Source organism: Rhinolophus ferrumequinum, chromosome 28 (genome assembly GCF_004115265.2).
Source record: "Rhinolophus ferrumequinum isolate MPI-CBG mRhiFer1 chromosome 28, mRhiFer1_v1.p, whole genome shotgun sequence".
Taxonomy (NCBI): domain Eukaryota; kingdom Metazoa; phylum Chordata; class Mammalia; order Chiroptera; family Rhinolophidae; genus Rhinolophus; species Rhinolophus ferrumequinum.
In genome coordinates, this window is record NC_046311.1 from 88,604 (window position 1) to 104,748 (window position 16,145).

The 16,145-nt window shown below is 37.0% G+C and overlaps 1 protein-coding gene across 1 annotated transcript in view; it reads left to right on the forward strand.

Annotated features, from left to right (window-relative positions):
* Positions 1-16,145, forward strand: part of SCAPER (S-phase cyclin A associated protein in the ER) — a 218,092-nt gene that overhangs the window by 44,228 nt on the left and 157,719 nt on the right. Inside the window, exons 9-14 of the mRNA XM_033099943.1 lie at positions 3,953-4,209; positions 7,426-7,644; positions 12,577-12,747; positions 13,620-13,695; positions 13,882-13,999; positions 14,262-14,373. Coding sequence (XP_032955834.1) covers positions 3,953-4,209; positions 7,426-7,644; positions 12,577-12,747; positions 13,620-13,695; positions 13,882-13,999; positions 14,262-14,373 — 953 coding nt within the window. The remainder of the gene's footprint in view (positions 1-3,952; positions 4,210-7,425; positions 7,645-12,576; positions 12,748-13,619; positions 13,696-13,881; positions 14,000-14,261; positions 14,374-16,145) is intronic.

A 16,145-nucleotide genomic window follows, 5' to 3' on the forward strand; every position in this document is an offset into this window, starting at 1 on the left:
AACCTGGGGTATTTGCCAAGGCCACTACATTCCTGTTTGCCAACTTTTGTGTCCTCAGCTCTATACAGTTGCTACAGGATCTGCTTAGCTCATTAGCATCACAGCTGCTGCTTTCTGCTGGGTGTCTTGGAATCTTGCCCTTGTATATGCAAAGCTTAGCAGTTGTCAGACTTCTTAAGGGAAGATTGAATGCAGACTTTTTGGCTCACTTTCCTGCAGTTCCCCCCTCCAAGATTTTTGCCCCTGAAGTCCCAGTTGCTTTAGACTCATTGAACTCCAATAGTTGTCTCAGCCAGACAGGACTGCTGGTTTCTGTGAGTGCTCACTTCCCCAGCACTGTGAATTCCAGATGACTTCAGGGAAAATTCCAGGGTGAATGTGAATCTCAAGCTTTTGTCCTCCCCTTTTCTCAGGGAGTGTAGTTCCTCAAATCTTGCCTGTACTGGTTGCTTTCCAGTGCCTTTAAACAGTTAATTTATATATTTTGTCTAGCTTTTCTAGTTGTATTTGGAGGAAAGATGGTTACATATGATACAGGCTACTTTGTCATGGTTTTCCCTATAACACATATTCAAACACACAGGGAACATTTAGGAAAATTGACACATGTTAAGCCATTAAACAAGTTGCAACAAATTTCCCATGATTGAACTCATTCTGTCTCTCTGAACACAGTGGAATTAAGTTACAAATCAGTTACAAAAACCCATACAGTTCTCAAATTTTTGGAATTTTAGAATATATTTTCTAATAATCATGAGTCAGAAGATTTCACAATGAAATTTAGAAAATGTGAATTGAATGAAAATGAACATTTAAAATCTGGTGGGATTAAGATAAAGCTATGCTCTGAGGAAAATTTCTAGCCTCAGTCACACATATTAGGAAAGAAGAAAACCAACAATCCACACTTCGTCCATCCCAAGAAGGTAGAACAGAACAACCGCTTAAACCCAGGGAACATAAAAAGAAGGAACATATATAGGTAAGAATAGAGAAAATCAACAAAGCCCAAAAGGTTGTTCTTCAAATAGACTAATAAGCTTAACAGACCTCTAGTAATACTGATGAAGAAACAGAAGAGACAAGGTGTAATGCCGGAAATGGACTAGGGGCATTTGTAGAGATCCCACAGATATTAAAAAGATAACAGGATACCGTGAACAATATTATACTCTAAATTTAGAAAGAGAAGAAATTGACAAATTCTTTGAAAAACACAATAGAACAAAACTTGCGTAGTAAGAATTAGAAAAATTTACAAGTATTGAAAAATGTGAGTCTATAATTAAACATTTTTTAACAAAAAAAAGTCCAGGTAATAAAGCTTTCCCTGTGAATTCTTCCCAAAATTTAAGGTAAAAATAACATCAATCTTACCAAACTATTCCTGGGAATAAAAAAGTGGAGTTCATTTTATGATGCTAGCGTAACCTTAGTATCAAACACCTCTCTAAACCCACACTCCCCCATCCCTTATTAGCATATAGCATTATCACTAGGTTTTAGCCATTATGATAGGTAGATAGTGATATCTCATTGTGGTTTTAATTTGCATTTCTCTAATGGCTAATGATGTTGAATTGCTTTTATTCCTTACTTGCCATTTGTTTATACTCTTCATTGTAATGGTTATTCATTTCTTTTGCCCATTTTCTAGTTGGATTGTTTGTAATAATATTGTTCACTTTTGAGAATACTCTGTATATTTTAGACACAGTCCTTTGTTGGGTATTTTCTGCCAGTTTGTTGTTTGTCTTTTCATTCTCCTTACAAAGTCTTTTGCAGAAGACAAATTGTCAGTTTCAATGAGGTCCATAGGGTCTTCTCTTTATGGATCATGTTTTGGGTGTCAGTCTAAGAACTCATTGTCTAGCCATCAGTTGGAAAGATTTTTCTTTTGTGTTTCCTAAAATTTTTATGTGTCTTTGCATGAGTTTCCTAGGATTTGTTTTTTAGTTTCTTGAATCTGTAGTTTTGTGCCTTTCACTAAGTTTGGGAAGTTTTCATTCATTTTTTCTGTAAGTACTTTTTTAGCCCTACACTCTCTCCCCTCCTTCTGGGACTCTGATGACACAATGATACCTCTTGTGATTGGCCCACAGATACCTTTCCTGGAAATGTGGGGCACCACCTTTCCTCACTTCCTTGGCAGTTACTGGTGGTGTAAGCTCAGCTGTCCTCTGGGTCCCACTGACACCAGGGAGAGGCAGAGAGAAGGGAGGACTGACTCACCATCTTGTTGCTGTAGGGTGGGGTGGAATCTTAGCTCCCTGCTGGACCCTGTTGACCTAAGGGAAGTGGGGTCCCAGGCCGAGTAAATATACCTCCCACCACTTTGTTTTACCACATTGATGCTGGTGAGGTTGGAAGCTCCACTTTCTGCAGGGACCTGTGGACAATGAGGGAGGGGAGGGCGATACTGACTAGTCCTCGTTTATACTGTGCCTTTGCTGAATGGAGGTAGGGACTGCTCACCGTTGGGCCCTGCTGGCACTGGGCTAGGGAGGACCAGTGTCTACCAGTTACTTCTGACTCACGTGGCCTCATTCAGTGTCATTGCTGCTCAGCTTCCCACTTGGCCTCACTGACTGTGGGGTGTGGGACAGTGGAGTGCCCATAACTTCACTGTCTGGGGCCTTGTTTAGCCTGGTTAATGACTGTTGAAGGTGGAGGCTCAGCTCGCCATTTGACTTTGCTGACACTGATTCTGGGGGGGAATTGGACCACCATCTGTTTCTGCTAATGGATGGTGCTCCCTGCTTGTACCTCTTGAAACCAGGGTGCGGGGAGGTGAAGGTGGTGAAGGAGGGTTTACACTGATGTATGACTGGAATAGAATTTTTCCAGAAGTTTTTCCTCTTTTGATGGGCCACTCAGGTTTTGCTGATGCCTGCTTTGTCTTTGCCTGTTGGTCCTTCTGGTATGCAGGTTTCTGCAGTGCCCTGTCTGGAATATATAGGAAGCCACAGAACGCCCGGGGAACGTTGCGGAGCCGTGCTGCTTTTCGAGTCCCACCATCCCTAGGCAGTCCACTGACTTCTTCCTGCCTCTTGATCCCTTGCTGTGCTTATTGTGTGTGTTCTGTCCAGCGTTGGAAGTTGTAAAGAGGAGGACGTAGAGATGAAGTGGGGCCGTTCTATCTTTACCAGACAGAACTGGAAGTCTTCATATTGATTTTGATATAATGTAAAAATTGTGGCTAAATACTTCATGGTATACATGCATACCTCAGGTTGTGACATTTTGAAACATTTTAATAGAAAATTCTTTATTTTAGGCTGTTAGGCTGTGTGACAGGCTCTCAGTTTCCTGGTATGTGTGGTGAAATATTGAACTATGATAGTTCAACAAACATTCTATAATCTTATTATTGAAAAAGTTTTTTTTCCTAACTTAAGGTATGTTGTTAGTAGTGGGATAGAGGAAAGAACTTGGACTTTGGAGCTAGCCCTGTGTTGGGACTTTGAGAAATGGAGTGGCAGTTTTATTTAGCCATTGGGGCATGGACACCAGAAACAACTGGCATCTTGGAAAATTTACTGAGTATGTGACCTTGGTCAAATTACTGAACCTCTTTTTGTCTCAGTTTCCTTACTGATAACATGGGAATGCTAGCACTCAAAGGGTGGTTGAAGATTTAGTGTTATTATATGTAAAGCATTTAAAATAGCACACAGTACACCCTCTACACAATATGACTATCAGTTTTGTTTGTAAAATAGGGATAATCATACCTACCCCACAGTGTAGTTGTAGGGATTAGGGGGAGAGAGTGAGAGAGAGAGAGAAAGAGATTATGTATGTATACACACATGCTACACCTTAATAGTAAGTAGTGTCATGTTTGTATGTTATATTTAATGGAATTAGATTGGAAGTAGTTTTATTTGGCAGCTTTTTGAAAATTATCATCTAGAGAAATCTTTATTTTCTTCCCTCTATTGCACAGAACGGAAAGATGCTGAAGGATGGGAGACTGTTCAGAGAGGAAGACCTGTTCGTTCACGATCAGCAGCGGTGATGGCAAAAGTTTCAACAGAAGCATTAAGGTCAAAGGATGACAGTGATAAAGAAAATGTACGCCTTTTACCTGACGAAAGCATACAGAAAGGTGAATTTTTTGGCGATGGACCTTCCAGTATTATAGAAGCCAGACCCAAAGACTCATTATACTCTTGTGACCATCCTCTGGCTGAAAGAACCCAGGTAGTACATTCTGAAACTCCTTTTACTGAATTTTTATAATGGATAAGTGTATTCTGGAATGTCTGAGTTTTTTACTTCATTTTTAACCTTTTACTGGGAAAAATTTCAAATCTGCAGAAAAGTTGCAACAACAGAATGATGAATTCTTCTATGCCCTTTACGTAGATAAACAGATTAACATTTTGTCACCTTTTCCCTCTCTATTTACGTCATACACACATCCCATATGCTAAACATTTGAGAGTAATGTGCAAACATAACCCTTCACATTCCAGTACTATAGCATGTATCTCCACAGAAAAAGAAAACTTTTACATAATCACATTATATTTATAAAATTTATGGAATTGGACATTTATGTAATACTGTCATCTAACTTACAGTCCATATTCAAAATTTTCCCATTGTCCCAGTAATTTCTTCATAGATTTTTTTCATCTGATACAGGATCCAATCTAAAATCACTCATTGTATTTGGCTTTGCTTTTTTAATTTTTCAACCGGAAAAGTTACTCAGCCTATCTTTATTTTTCATGACATTAATATTCTGAAGAATACGTTGCAGTTTTTTTTGTACAATGTCCTTTAGTTTGTTTGTTCATTATTCATTTTAGCTTATGCAGTTAAAAAAATTTTTTAAAAATTTCCATTACACTTGACATACAATATTAGTTTCAAGTGTACCACACAGTGATTAGACATACAGTTTACAAAGTGATCTCCCCATGAGTTTAGTACCCATATGACACCATGCATACCGTGTTTCCCCAAAAATAAGACTGGTTCTTAGATTAATTTTTGCTCCAACAGACGCATTAGGGCTTATGTTTAGGGGATGTCGTCCTGAAAAATCATGCTAGGGCTTATTTTCCGGTTAGGTCTTATTTTCAGGGAAACACGGTAGTTATCACAATACTACTGACTATATTCCCTGTGCTGCACTTTATACCCCCTCGCTTGTGCAGTTTTGACAGATATGAAAGAATTGTCCTTAGGGTCATGTCTGGAGGCATATGATATCAATTTGCACTATTTGTTGTTTATTTGGTTAAAGTAGTGTCCTCTTAATTCATTTGAGGAAAATAGTGAGGAAAGTAAGGATCATTTTCAACCTGCTCCACTTGTACTTCCTGCAATTCAGGTGTAGAGTAATTGGCTCATATTTAAAATAATTGTTTAAAATTATTATTTCCAGTACTTCATCTGTTAGTCCATTTGAATTTTATTTTACTTATTTGATCAAGGAATGCATTTTTTAGACATTTGTTTGCATAAACATGCATGTTCAGTTTAGTACGATTTTATGTAAAATGACTAATGAAATATAAGAGGTATTCTTTGATACGATACAAGGGCTAGTAAAAAGGCTGTAAAATAGTTGCAATATTTCTCAGTTTAGAATAGCATCTGCTTTTTAAAATTCCCTCCTTTTACCTAGTGTAGGACATTTATTTTTATTGAAAACTACTCCCATGTTTTCCCTGTTAATGATGACCACGGCTTTTAATCCTACATTGTTTGTGATGTTCTCTAACTCTTTCATGTCTGTTTTATGCCCATGTGAGATTGGAAGCTCCTCGCAGGCATTATCTTATGTTGTCTTTTAATTTCTTGCAATATGGAGCAGAGTCATAGATACATAGGAAATAGTAGATATAACTTTAAGAAATTATTTAATGTGGATAAAATTGATGACTTTTTATATCACTTAATAAACATCTAGCATTTTTGCTAATGTGTATTTTAGCTATAAACCTAAGAATATCAAAATTTTTCTGGTTTTCTGTAATGAATAGACTTACATGACTTGGGGATTTCAGGAATAATCTATACAAAAAACTTTTGAGATATTAAACTATTGCTAAAATATTTCAGTATAAAAGTTCACTGCTGATGGTGGCCAAGTTAATGATCATATTTGTTTTATCCACTGTCATTCTAAAAATGGAATTAGCATATTTACATATCTTTTCAACATTACTTTATTGTTGAGCTTTGATTTTGTTACATAAATGATACTGATTTTTAATAAACAGTGTTGACCGTATTGTAAACATCAGTAATGCTAATATAAATATTGCCAAGAAGATTATAAACCATGGTGACTGATGTATAGATAATGTTGATAGCAATATAAACAATGTGATACAATTTAAATAATGCTTATGCTAAAATAACACATTTTTGGACCCTTTAAGTTCTGACCAATAGAATTTTTAAAGTAGTTTATAAGACTTGGCCAAGTTTAATATTTATATAAATAATTAATCAAACTGTGCGTTTTATGGCCACTGCAATATTTATCTAATGTTTATTTAAGTAGTGAGCAAGTTTTAAATTCAAAATTTTAGAGTTTAGTTTTACTTGGAGCTCATTACTCTGAGTGTAATTGGGAAACACAGCAGCGTTCTTTCTGTACTCTGTTTGAAAGTGAAAATAAAGGCTTGTTTCTATTCATTAAACTAGACGGATTTAAAAAAATGGATATGTATTTGGCCTACTCCAATGTTGTATCTGTTTTCTATTGTTTTCACATTTCTGTTGGCTATGTGTTAAATATTCCTATATGGGAGTGGGAGGATGTGAAAATCTAAAGAATATGATTTGCATAATGAGACTGCATGCTGAGATATATTGTAATCTTTTATGGTGTATTTCTCTTTTGGATCTCAGAATTGCTATTATGTACCATGTTGGGTCTTCATGAAAGATACTTAGATGTTGTTTTAATGTTATCTAAAGAGAGCATGTTTCATATTTTTGAGTAAAATACTCTGGAAGTATATATGTTGGTGAAAAATGCCTTCATTTGAAAAGACAGTCTTCATAAAAACCATGTAAATAAATGCCGTTAGTTATTTGAATATAAGACAAAGTGACTAGATATCTATCTTTTGTGAGGTATTTCTTCAAGTGCTCATCAAGAGCAGGCTGCTGAAGTTAAGTATCTATACAATATATGTTGCTTGATTTTTTTAAAGCACTCAGACAAAAACCTGGACATTGTAGGTGAGCGAGTAAAAATTGTGGCTGCCTGCTTCAAGGCTTCTTTTCTTACACTTGAAACATACAAAACAGATGAGTGCATCGTCGTCTGTCAGCTGGTCACCTGGTACTTTGCAGTTGATAGGTTGAGCAGAATCAGCTTTTTGAGGTGGAGTAGTTGGTGACTATTTTTTATTATCACTCATTCATTATGTAAATATGTTTTGTTAGTTCACAGCGAGTACATTCGATGATGTCAAGAACTCTGGCAGTCGTATCTTACAAGACAGTTCTGTGCGAACTTCTGAAATACTTCCTGTTCATGTTGATACAGACTGTGTTTCAGTTACTCAGCAAGCTGACACACCTCCTTCTCATACAAGTGAAGACAAATTTTCAGCAGAGAAAGCAAGGATGGAAAGTGAAATGGACTCTTCAGATATTTCAAATGTGAGTGCTGCTAACTTGGTAAGAACAACTTATCAGAATTCTGAGTACACATATTAACTCAGTAACCTATTACTGAGGCATAAACCCCAATAATAATTGTGTTGTGTATTACTTTACACTTTACAAAACATTTTTTTACAAAACCTACATAGTATTTCAACATTTTATTCTTTATAGCAACCTTTTCAATATAGTTAAATTTCTTGTTTTGTAGAGGAAGAAAAGGAGATTGTGAGAGTTAACTAACTTGCTCAAAATCACTTTGTATGTGATTTGATCGATGGTTTTTAGTCTTGTATTAAGAAAAGCAGTAACAAGCTTTCCATGAACCATCTTGCACTCTGACAGATGGGAAATGGTGCTTACTGGACATAGTTTTAAAAAGTCTCTCGACATAGTACTTCAGACAGCTGCCGCTCATCATTTGCTTGGCGTTGGTGTTTACGATGAAATTTATTTACCGTCCCCGTTGCAGAATCTTTAAAAATGCATTAATTAGTGGTTATTTATAGGTTTATGGTTTTGGATGATTACTTACTTCTGCTGCTGTCTTCCTATTTCCCACTTTAGTACAGAGATACTTGACCTGTGGGTAGTCCAGACTAGGTCATGCTGGCTTTCTTTAAAAAGTAAGTTTCAAAAGAAATAGAGAAACATAAAAAGTTGTTGAGAAAAATTATTCAAATTTTATTTTATTTCATTTTATTTTTTTATTGGGGAAGGGGAACAGGACTTTATTGGGGAACAGTGTGTACTTCCAGGCCTGTTTTCCAAGTCAAGTTGTTGTCCTTTCTATCTTAGTTGTGGAGGATGCCGTTCAGCTTCAAGTTGTTGTCCTTTCAGTCTTAGTTGTGTCGGGCGCAGCTCAGCTCCAGGTCCAGTTGCTGTTGCTAGTTGCAGGGGGCACAGCCCACCATCCCTTGCGGGAGTTGAACCGGCAACCTTGTAGTTGAGAGGATGCACTCCAACCAACTGAGCCATCTGGGAGCTCAGCGGTAGCTCAGCGGTAGCTCAGCTCAAGGTGCCGTGTTCAATCTTAGTTTCAGGGGGCGGAGCCCACCATCCCGTGAAGGAGTCGAGGAATCCAACTGGCAACCTTGTGGTTGAGAACCCACTGGTCCATGTGGGAATCGAACCGGCAACCTTCGGAGTTAGGAGCATGGAGCTCTAACCACCTGAGCCCCCTCAAATTTTATTTTTTTAATGGCCACTGTATACTGTAATTTCTTTCAAAACTTAATGTCTTACCATGCCGTAAGACACTATCAGCAGATGGTGATAAGCTGGATTTTACATCTTAAAAAGATAATAACATTAGATATACATGAAACTTGATATAGGTTGTTTAAGGGAGAAGTAAGGGTTATAGTAATAAGAAAACCAAATATTTAGATCCCTTAATAAGGATTAAAGAAAAATTTCATTTTTTTAACTTGGGTCTTTTAGTGTGAATGTTTTTAAACATTGAACATAATCATGGTCACATAAGTAGTGTGTTTAATATATGGGGTAATATTTATGTTTGTTGTTTTCATAGCTAGATATATTAAATAATTTATTTTGCAAATTGATTTTGTGAGAGTCAAATTTCAGAAGAGGAAAAGGATCCCTTACTTAAAGAAGCATAACATAATTACTATTTAAAAATCCTTCTTTCCTGATTTTTCTTTTGATTATGTATGTAAATAAGCTTGTGGTAGAATATTAAAAGCCCTTGGTTATACTGAGGGTCAAATTTATATATTTGAAAGAAAGTAAGCCCTGCTTTAAATATGAATTTTAGTATATTCTTAGAGGTCCTAGAGGAATTTTAAGTCAAAATTTGAACTCTGTAATTTGTCTTGACAGTGATATTTCTGTGAGTTGCCCTAGACGAGCACTGGGTCTTGAGGTTCGCAGTGGCGGGTTACAGAGAATGGCAGCAGCCATTTCTTTTCTTTCTCAGTACAGTGTGGTGAGACAGTGGTTCAAAGTCACACAACAACCTGTTGTTCTCTTATATAACAGAAACTAAAGCAGAAAACGACTGAAAACCTTTCTGTTTAAGGTCATCCTTTGCCAACACTGTTAGAAAGTGCTGATAGAAAACCCAGCTACCATGGAACTATTTTTCTAGATTTGCCAAAATTTCAAATTCTGAAAATTTGAAAATTTAAAAAGTGATGATGTATGCAGATAATTACTTGAATTTCAAGTATAATTGAATCATCATTTCATCCATAAGCTCTCCTACTACTAGTTAAAATATTTTCAGGTCTTCAGAGACTAAATAGAAATGTACTTTGGGGAAGATAAAATTGTGGAAATAGACTCATGTGGGAACTTTCTGCAAAGTAAAATTTATTCAACTTTAATATTTGCATTCACTGTTGTTGTTACAACTGTCAGTTTCTGTATTCTAGGGTTTGTAGAGAAAAAGCTTATGATGCACAGAACTAGTCTCTCATCTAAACTCCCTCATCCCCAGTCTATTCCCCCCGGGAGACTCTTGTGTGTTTTGTGGGGGAAAGAGGAGAGAGAGAGATGAAATGGAAAGGAGGAGAGGAAGCTGTAAAGAAGACACCCATGCCTGAGTCCAGTGCACACTAATTCAGTGATGAGCTGGGGCTCAAGCACTGGCATTTTAAATACTTTTATTAGGATGTAACTGATTTTCAGTAAACTTCACATATCTAAAATACACAAATTGATAAATTTTGACATGTGTTTATACCTCGGAAGTCATCACTTCAGTTAAAAGGATGAACATATATATCAATTGCCTCTAAAAGTTTTCACATTCCCCTTTCTGCCCCTCTCTGTATCCCCTTCCTAGGTCATCATTTTTCTGCTGTGACTGTATAAGAACGGCCATTTTCAGAACTCTGTAAATGGAACAATGCAATCTCTGGTGTGGCTTCTTTCCCTCAGCATAATTATTTTGAGTTCTTTCCATATAGTTATGTATATTAGTAGTTCATTCTTTTTATTGTCTATAGGAGTGTTTTGTTGTATGCATGTAACACAGTGTGTTCATCCATTCAGTTGGTGACATGTTTGAGTTGTTTCCAGGTTCTCTGTTGTGAGTAACGGTGCCACGAACATTTGTCTTTGTTTTGAACGTTTGTTTTCCTTTCTCTTAGGAAAACACCTAGGTCAGTGTTGTTGATGATAAGGTTCAGGTCTCCTACGTCTGTGCCCATTATCGATACCGCTTTTGTCATTTGAAAGAGGGGTATGAAAATCTCTGGATGTGACTGTGGATGTATCTTTTTTGTAAACAACTTTATCAAGATATAATTAAATAACATGCAATTTACCCTTTAGAAGTGCATAATTCAATTTTTTTTTAGTATATTCACAGTCGTGCAGACATCACCATCATCAGTTTTAGATCCTTTTCATCAGTGCATAAAGAAATCCAGTACCCATTAACAGTCACTTCTTCTCACCCCACCCTCCCAGCCCTAGACAACCACTCATCTGCTTTCTGTCTTTATAGGTTTGCCTGTTCTGGACATTTCATATAAATGTCATCATGCAATATGTGACGTTTTCTGACTGGCTTGTTTCACTCAGCGTGTTTTCAAGGTTCGTTTGTGTTTTAGCCTGTAGCAGTACTTCATTTCTTTACATGACCAAACAATACTCTATTGCATAGATATTCCACATTTTATCCATTTATCAATTGATGGACATTTAGGTTGTCTCCACTTTTTGGCTCTGATGAGTGTTGCTGCTTCATGTGGACGTATGGTTTCGTTTCTCCTGGGTATATATCTAGGAGCAGAATTGCTTGTCATATTATGGATGGAAACTTTACATTTAACTTTTTGGAGGAACTATGACACTGTTTTCCAAAGTGACTGCACCATTTTACATTCTCATTAGGTTTTATTTTCTTTTGCAGTTTTATCAGGTTTTTTTCGTGTATTTTGAGGCTATGTTATTAAGTACATAACTGTTTATGATTGTCTTGTCTTTTTGGTGAATTAACTCTTTTATCATTATAAAATGACCTTTATGGCTCGTGGTGTTTTTTGTTCTGAAATCTACTGTGTCTACTTTCAGCTTTCTTTTGAATGATATTAGCATCGTGTCTCTTTTTACCTGTAACTTGTTTATATTCTCCTATTTAAATTAGGTTTTTGTATGGGCAGCATATGGTTGGGTTTCACTTTTTATCCAGTTAGAAATCTCTATTATTGACATGTTTAGATTCTTTCTGAGTAATGTGATTGTTCATACGGTTCCTGTAAATCTGCCATCTCACTATTTGTTTTCCCTTTGACTCATCTGTTATTCAGCTCCTTTTTCCTCTCTTTTGGATTAATTATATTTTAATAACTCTATTTTATCTAATTTGTTGGCTTATTAGCCATAACTCTCTGTTTTGTTATTTGAGTTTTAGCTTTAGGGTTATAATATACATATTTAGCTTATCGTAGGGATTTATCGATGAACAATTCTGATGAATATTATTTGTAATACATGTGCATATTTTTAAGTTAGGTATATAGGTTCAGGAGGTATCATCACCATTACAACATAAATTCTTCCTACGTTCCCTTTATAGTACAATATTTTTGTTTTTAAGATATTTGATCTATAACTTGAGTATTTGCACTCAAATGAAATTCACACTGTGATTAATAATAATACTTGTTATTTATGTAACTTCACAGTATCTTATACACAGCAGTCTGATAAAGAAGGTAAGTCATGGATTATTATACCATTTTATGGAATACAAAAAAAGGCTCTTGGTTTTAAGAAACTTCCACACAGCTATCAAGTGGTTGAGTCTGGTGCTGGACGCAGGTTTTATAATTCTAGATCGGTGCTCTTTTATGTATATGTTGTGGGTGTGATTAGAACATAAAGAAATGAGTACATACCTTTTGAAGTCAAGTGATGATTCTTTATTCTGTTTACTTGTTTTTCACTTTATAGTCCATGGCAGAAGTTCTTGCCAAAAAGGAAGAGCTAGCAGATCGTCTAGAAAAGGCCAATGAAGAAGCCATTGCTAGTGCTATTGCTGAAGAGGAACAGTTAACGAGAGAAATCGAAGCTGAAGAAAACAATGATATTAATATTGAAACTGACAACGACAGCGATTTTTCTGTGAGCATTTAGAATTTTTACCCTAATTGTTCAAAAGAATTTATATTTAGAAATAAAATTCTTAGGGCAAGAAGGACCAAGAGTTCATCTAGTCCTACTTAAATAATTTTCAACAAATTTTTTTCAGTGATGACATTATTATTCCGTGTGATTGAGACATGCAGTACACAGTAGTAAATCTTGTTTTAGCACTTTACCATTACTGTTTTTTAACATAATGCATTTGATAAGTCAGGAGTTGTTACTTTCATTTTAAAAATCAAGAAATTGAATCTCAGGTAAAGTAAGCACTCAGCATTACTCAGATTGTAATTACAGAGATTGAAGAAGAATCTTAGGTATTTTACTTTTTCTATTCTGATAAAAAGCAAATGACACACTGCCGTGCTGTCACTAAGTGCTCAAGACATATGTGTTGATGAGGGGGATTTCTTAAAGAATAAAAGTAACTGTAAATGTTTCAAATATTTTTCTATCAAATCTTAATGCCCCCAAAATAATCTTAAGATCTTGTGATGTATGCCCTGAGTATGTTAGAATTTATGTAGTACTACTACACTACATTATTATAGTACAGTGTATTAGAATGTATTGTGATAGCATAGGCTGCTATGCTTTTTTCTAATTTACTTGACTTGTCTCTGCTATTAATTGGCAAGTAGATTTGTCTGCCTCTTAAAATGTTTAGGCTAAGATATTTTTAACTTCATAGTATGGCTACAAGAGGTATGTAGCTTTATTCTAGTTTTGAACAGTTTGTGACATGAAATGTATTGGCAACAGGTAGGAAAATTTCATGTATAGTTGTTCATTTTTTAAGGTTACAATTGCGTTCAAATATTTGTTTTTTCATTTTCCTTATTACATTGTAGGCCAGCATGGGCAGTGGGAGTGTATTTTTCTGTGGTATGTCTATGGACTGGAACGATGTCCTTGCAGATTATGAAGGTATTATGTGTGTGTGTGTGTGTTGTGTGTACAGGTAGCGGGGTATAAAACAGGTACACGGATTTCTATGGAAAAGGAATAATTTGGAGTGGAATGCTGATGCCTTTTAAAAGTCTGTTCTCAATTGTTAGCTTTATAGAACAAATGTGTTTAAGCAGTAACAGTAGTTTTCTTTCTTCTGAACAGCTCGGGAATCTTGGCGCCAAAATACATCCTGGGGGGATATTGTAGAGGAGGAACCTGCTAGACCTCCAGGACATGGGATTCACATGCATGAAAAGCTTTCCTCCCCATCTCGGAAAAGGTCTGGCCTTTGAAAAGTAATTTGCAGTGTTTCACAGGAGGGAAACTGTCCAGTCTTGGCTAGTAAATAGAGCTGCTACATAAGATTTCGGGGCACATTACTCAGGACAGTCCCAGATCCACTCACAAGTGACCTTGTTTTCCTGAAATGTTATATCAAATGAGTTTTGTGTACTTTTCATATTTATCTTAAAAACTCTGAAGACTAAAGAAAACATTTTTGGTTTTATCATGTAAACATTAGTGTTTGTTTGTTACAATAGAACAATTGCAGAGTCTAAGAAGAAACATGAAGAAAAACAAATGAAAGCACAACAGCTAAGGGAAAAGTTACGTGAAGAGAAAACATTAAAGCTTCAGAAATTGTTAGAAAGGGTGAGTTTTAATATTTAGCAAATTATGATAGCCTTAAATCAATGGGCTTATTTTCTTTTTTTAAAAAAAGATTTTATTGGGGAAGGGAACAGGACTTTATTGGGGAACAGTGTGTACTTCCAGGATTTTTTCCAAGTCAAGTTGTTGTCCTTTCAGTCGTAGTTGTGGAGGGCGCTCTGGGTCCAGTTGCTGTTGTTAGTTGCAGGGGGCACAGCCCACCATCCCTTGCAGGAGTCGAACCAGCAACCTTGTGGTTGAGAGGACACGCTCCAACCAACTGAGCCATCTGGGAGCTCAGCGGCAGCTCAGCTCAAGGTGCCGTGTTCAATCTTAGTTGCAGAGGGTGGAGCCCACCATCCCTTGCGGGAGTTGAAGAGTCGAACCGTCACCCTTGTGGTTGAGAGCCCACTGGCCCATGTGGGAATCGAACCGGCAGCCTTCGGCGGTAGGAGCACGGAGGAGCTCCAACCGCCTGAGCCACACAGCCGTCCAACTGGGCTTGTTTTCAACTTGACTTTTCTTTCTGGTCTGAGAGAAGCTAAAAGAACTATAAAGATAATGAAATATTCTAGGAATCAAAAGCATTTATGTCTACTGAATTATAGAAGGTTACTATAAAAAATAAAAAAATGAATTTGCCATTCCTAAATTCACTAGTAAGTGTTATTTTGCAGAGTTGGCATGGATTATTGAAACTGTACCTTGTTGTTTTCAAGACAGCGTTTCCTTGGGGAGTCTTGTGCAAAGTGTAGAATGACTTGGCAGGACAGGTTTGAGCCATATATTATCAGGTTTGAATAAGTGGGGCACTGAAGAGATTTGTAGAAGAGAGTCTTTGAGTATTTGGAGCAGTGTAACTTCTGACCAGTGTGGAATAGTGGAAAGATCATGGGCTCTGGAAATGGCCAACCAGGTCCAGTCCTCCTGGTTTTGCCCTGGGCAAGTTACTTAACAATATTGACTTCAGTTTCTTCATCTGTAAAATGACAGTTGTAATTATTAATTAACCTGTTCGATGATTAAATGTGGCAGGTGAGTGAGCATTCTTCTAGGATGGCTGTTGCTTGGTATACGACCATTTTTATTGTACTCACATGCGGCAGACATAGGTGAGTGCTACATTGGTCACGTGTTCTATGTGACAGACGACCTCAGAACTTAGCAGCTGGAAACAGCACACATTCATTAGCTCTCGGTGTTTATGGGCAAGGAAACCAGGAGCAGCTTGCCGAATGATTTTTGTTCAGAGCCTCTCATGACGTGGTCGTCAAGCTGTTGGTAGGGGCAGCAGTCAAAGGCCCCACTTCCAGATGCACTCATGTGGTTTTGTCAGGACTCAGGTCCTTTTAACAGGTTGCTGTAGACCTCAGTCTCCCTTGTCAGGTGGGCCTTTCTTCATGACATGGTCACTGGCTTCCCCATAGAAAGTAATCTGAGAGGGAGAGGAAGAAAGAACAAGTGAGCTGCCAAAGTGGAAGCTGCACTGCACTGTCTTTTATACCCTGATCTCGGAAGTGACCTGACATCACATTTGCCATGTTCTGTTGGTCACGGTCCTGATATAGTGTGGGAGGGAATTACATCCCTGTATTCCCTCTGAATACCAGGTGCCTGGGATCATGGAGCCATCTTGGAACTTGTGCACTAAAGTACCTAACACAGTGCGACAAAAGGTACCTGAGCTTTCCAATAGAGGTGTACTCACTCCTTCGTTACCTCTGGCACTTGGAAGGAGTACTAGTATGCATAGGGGAAAAATACTGTTACTCATA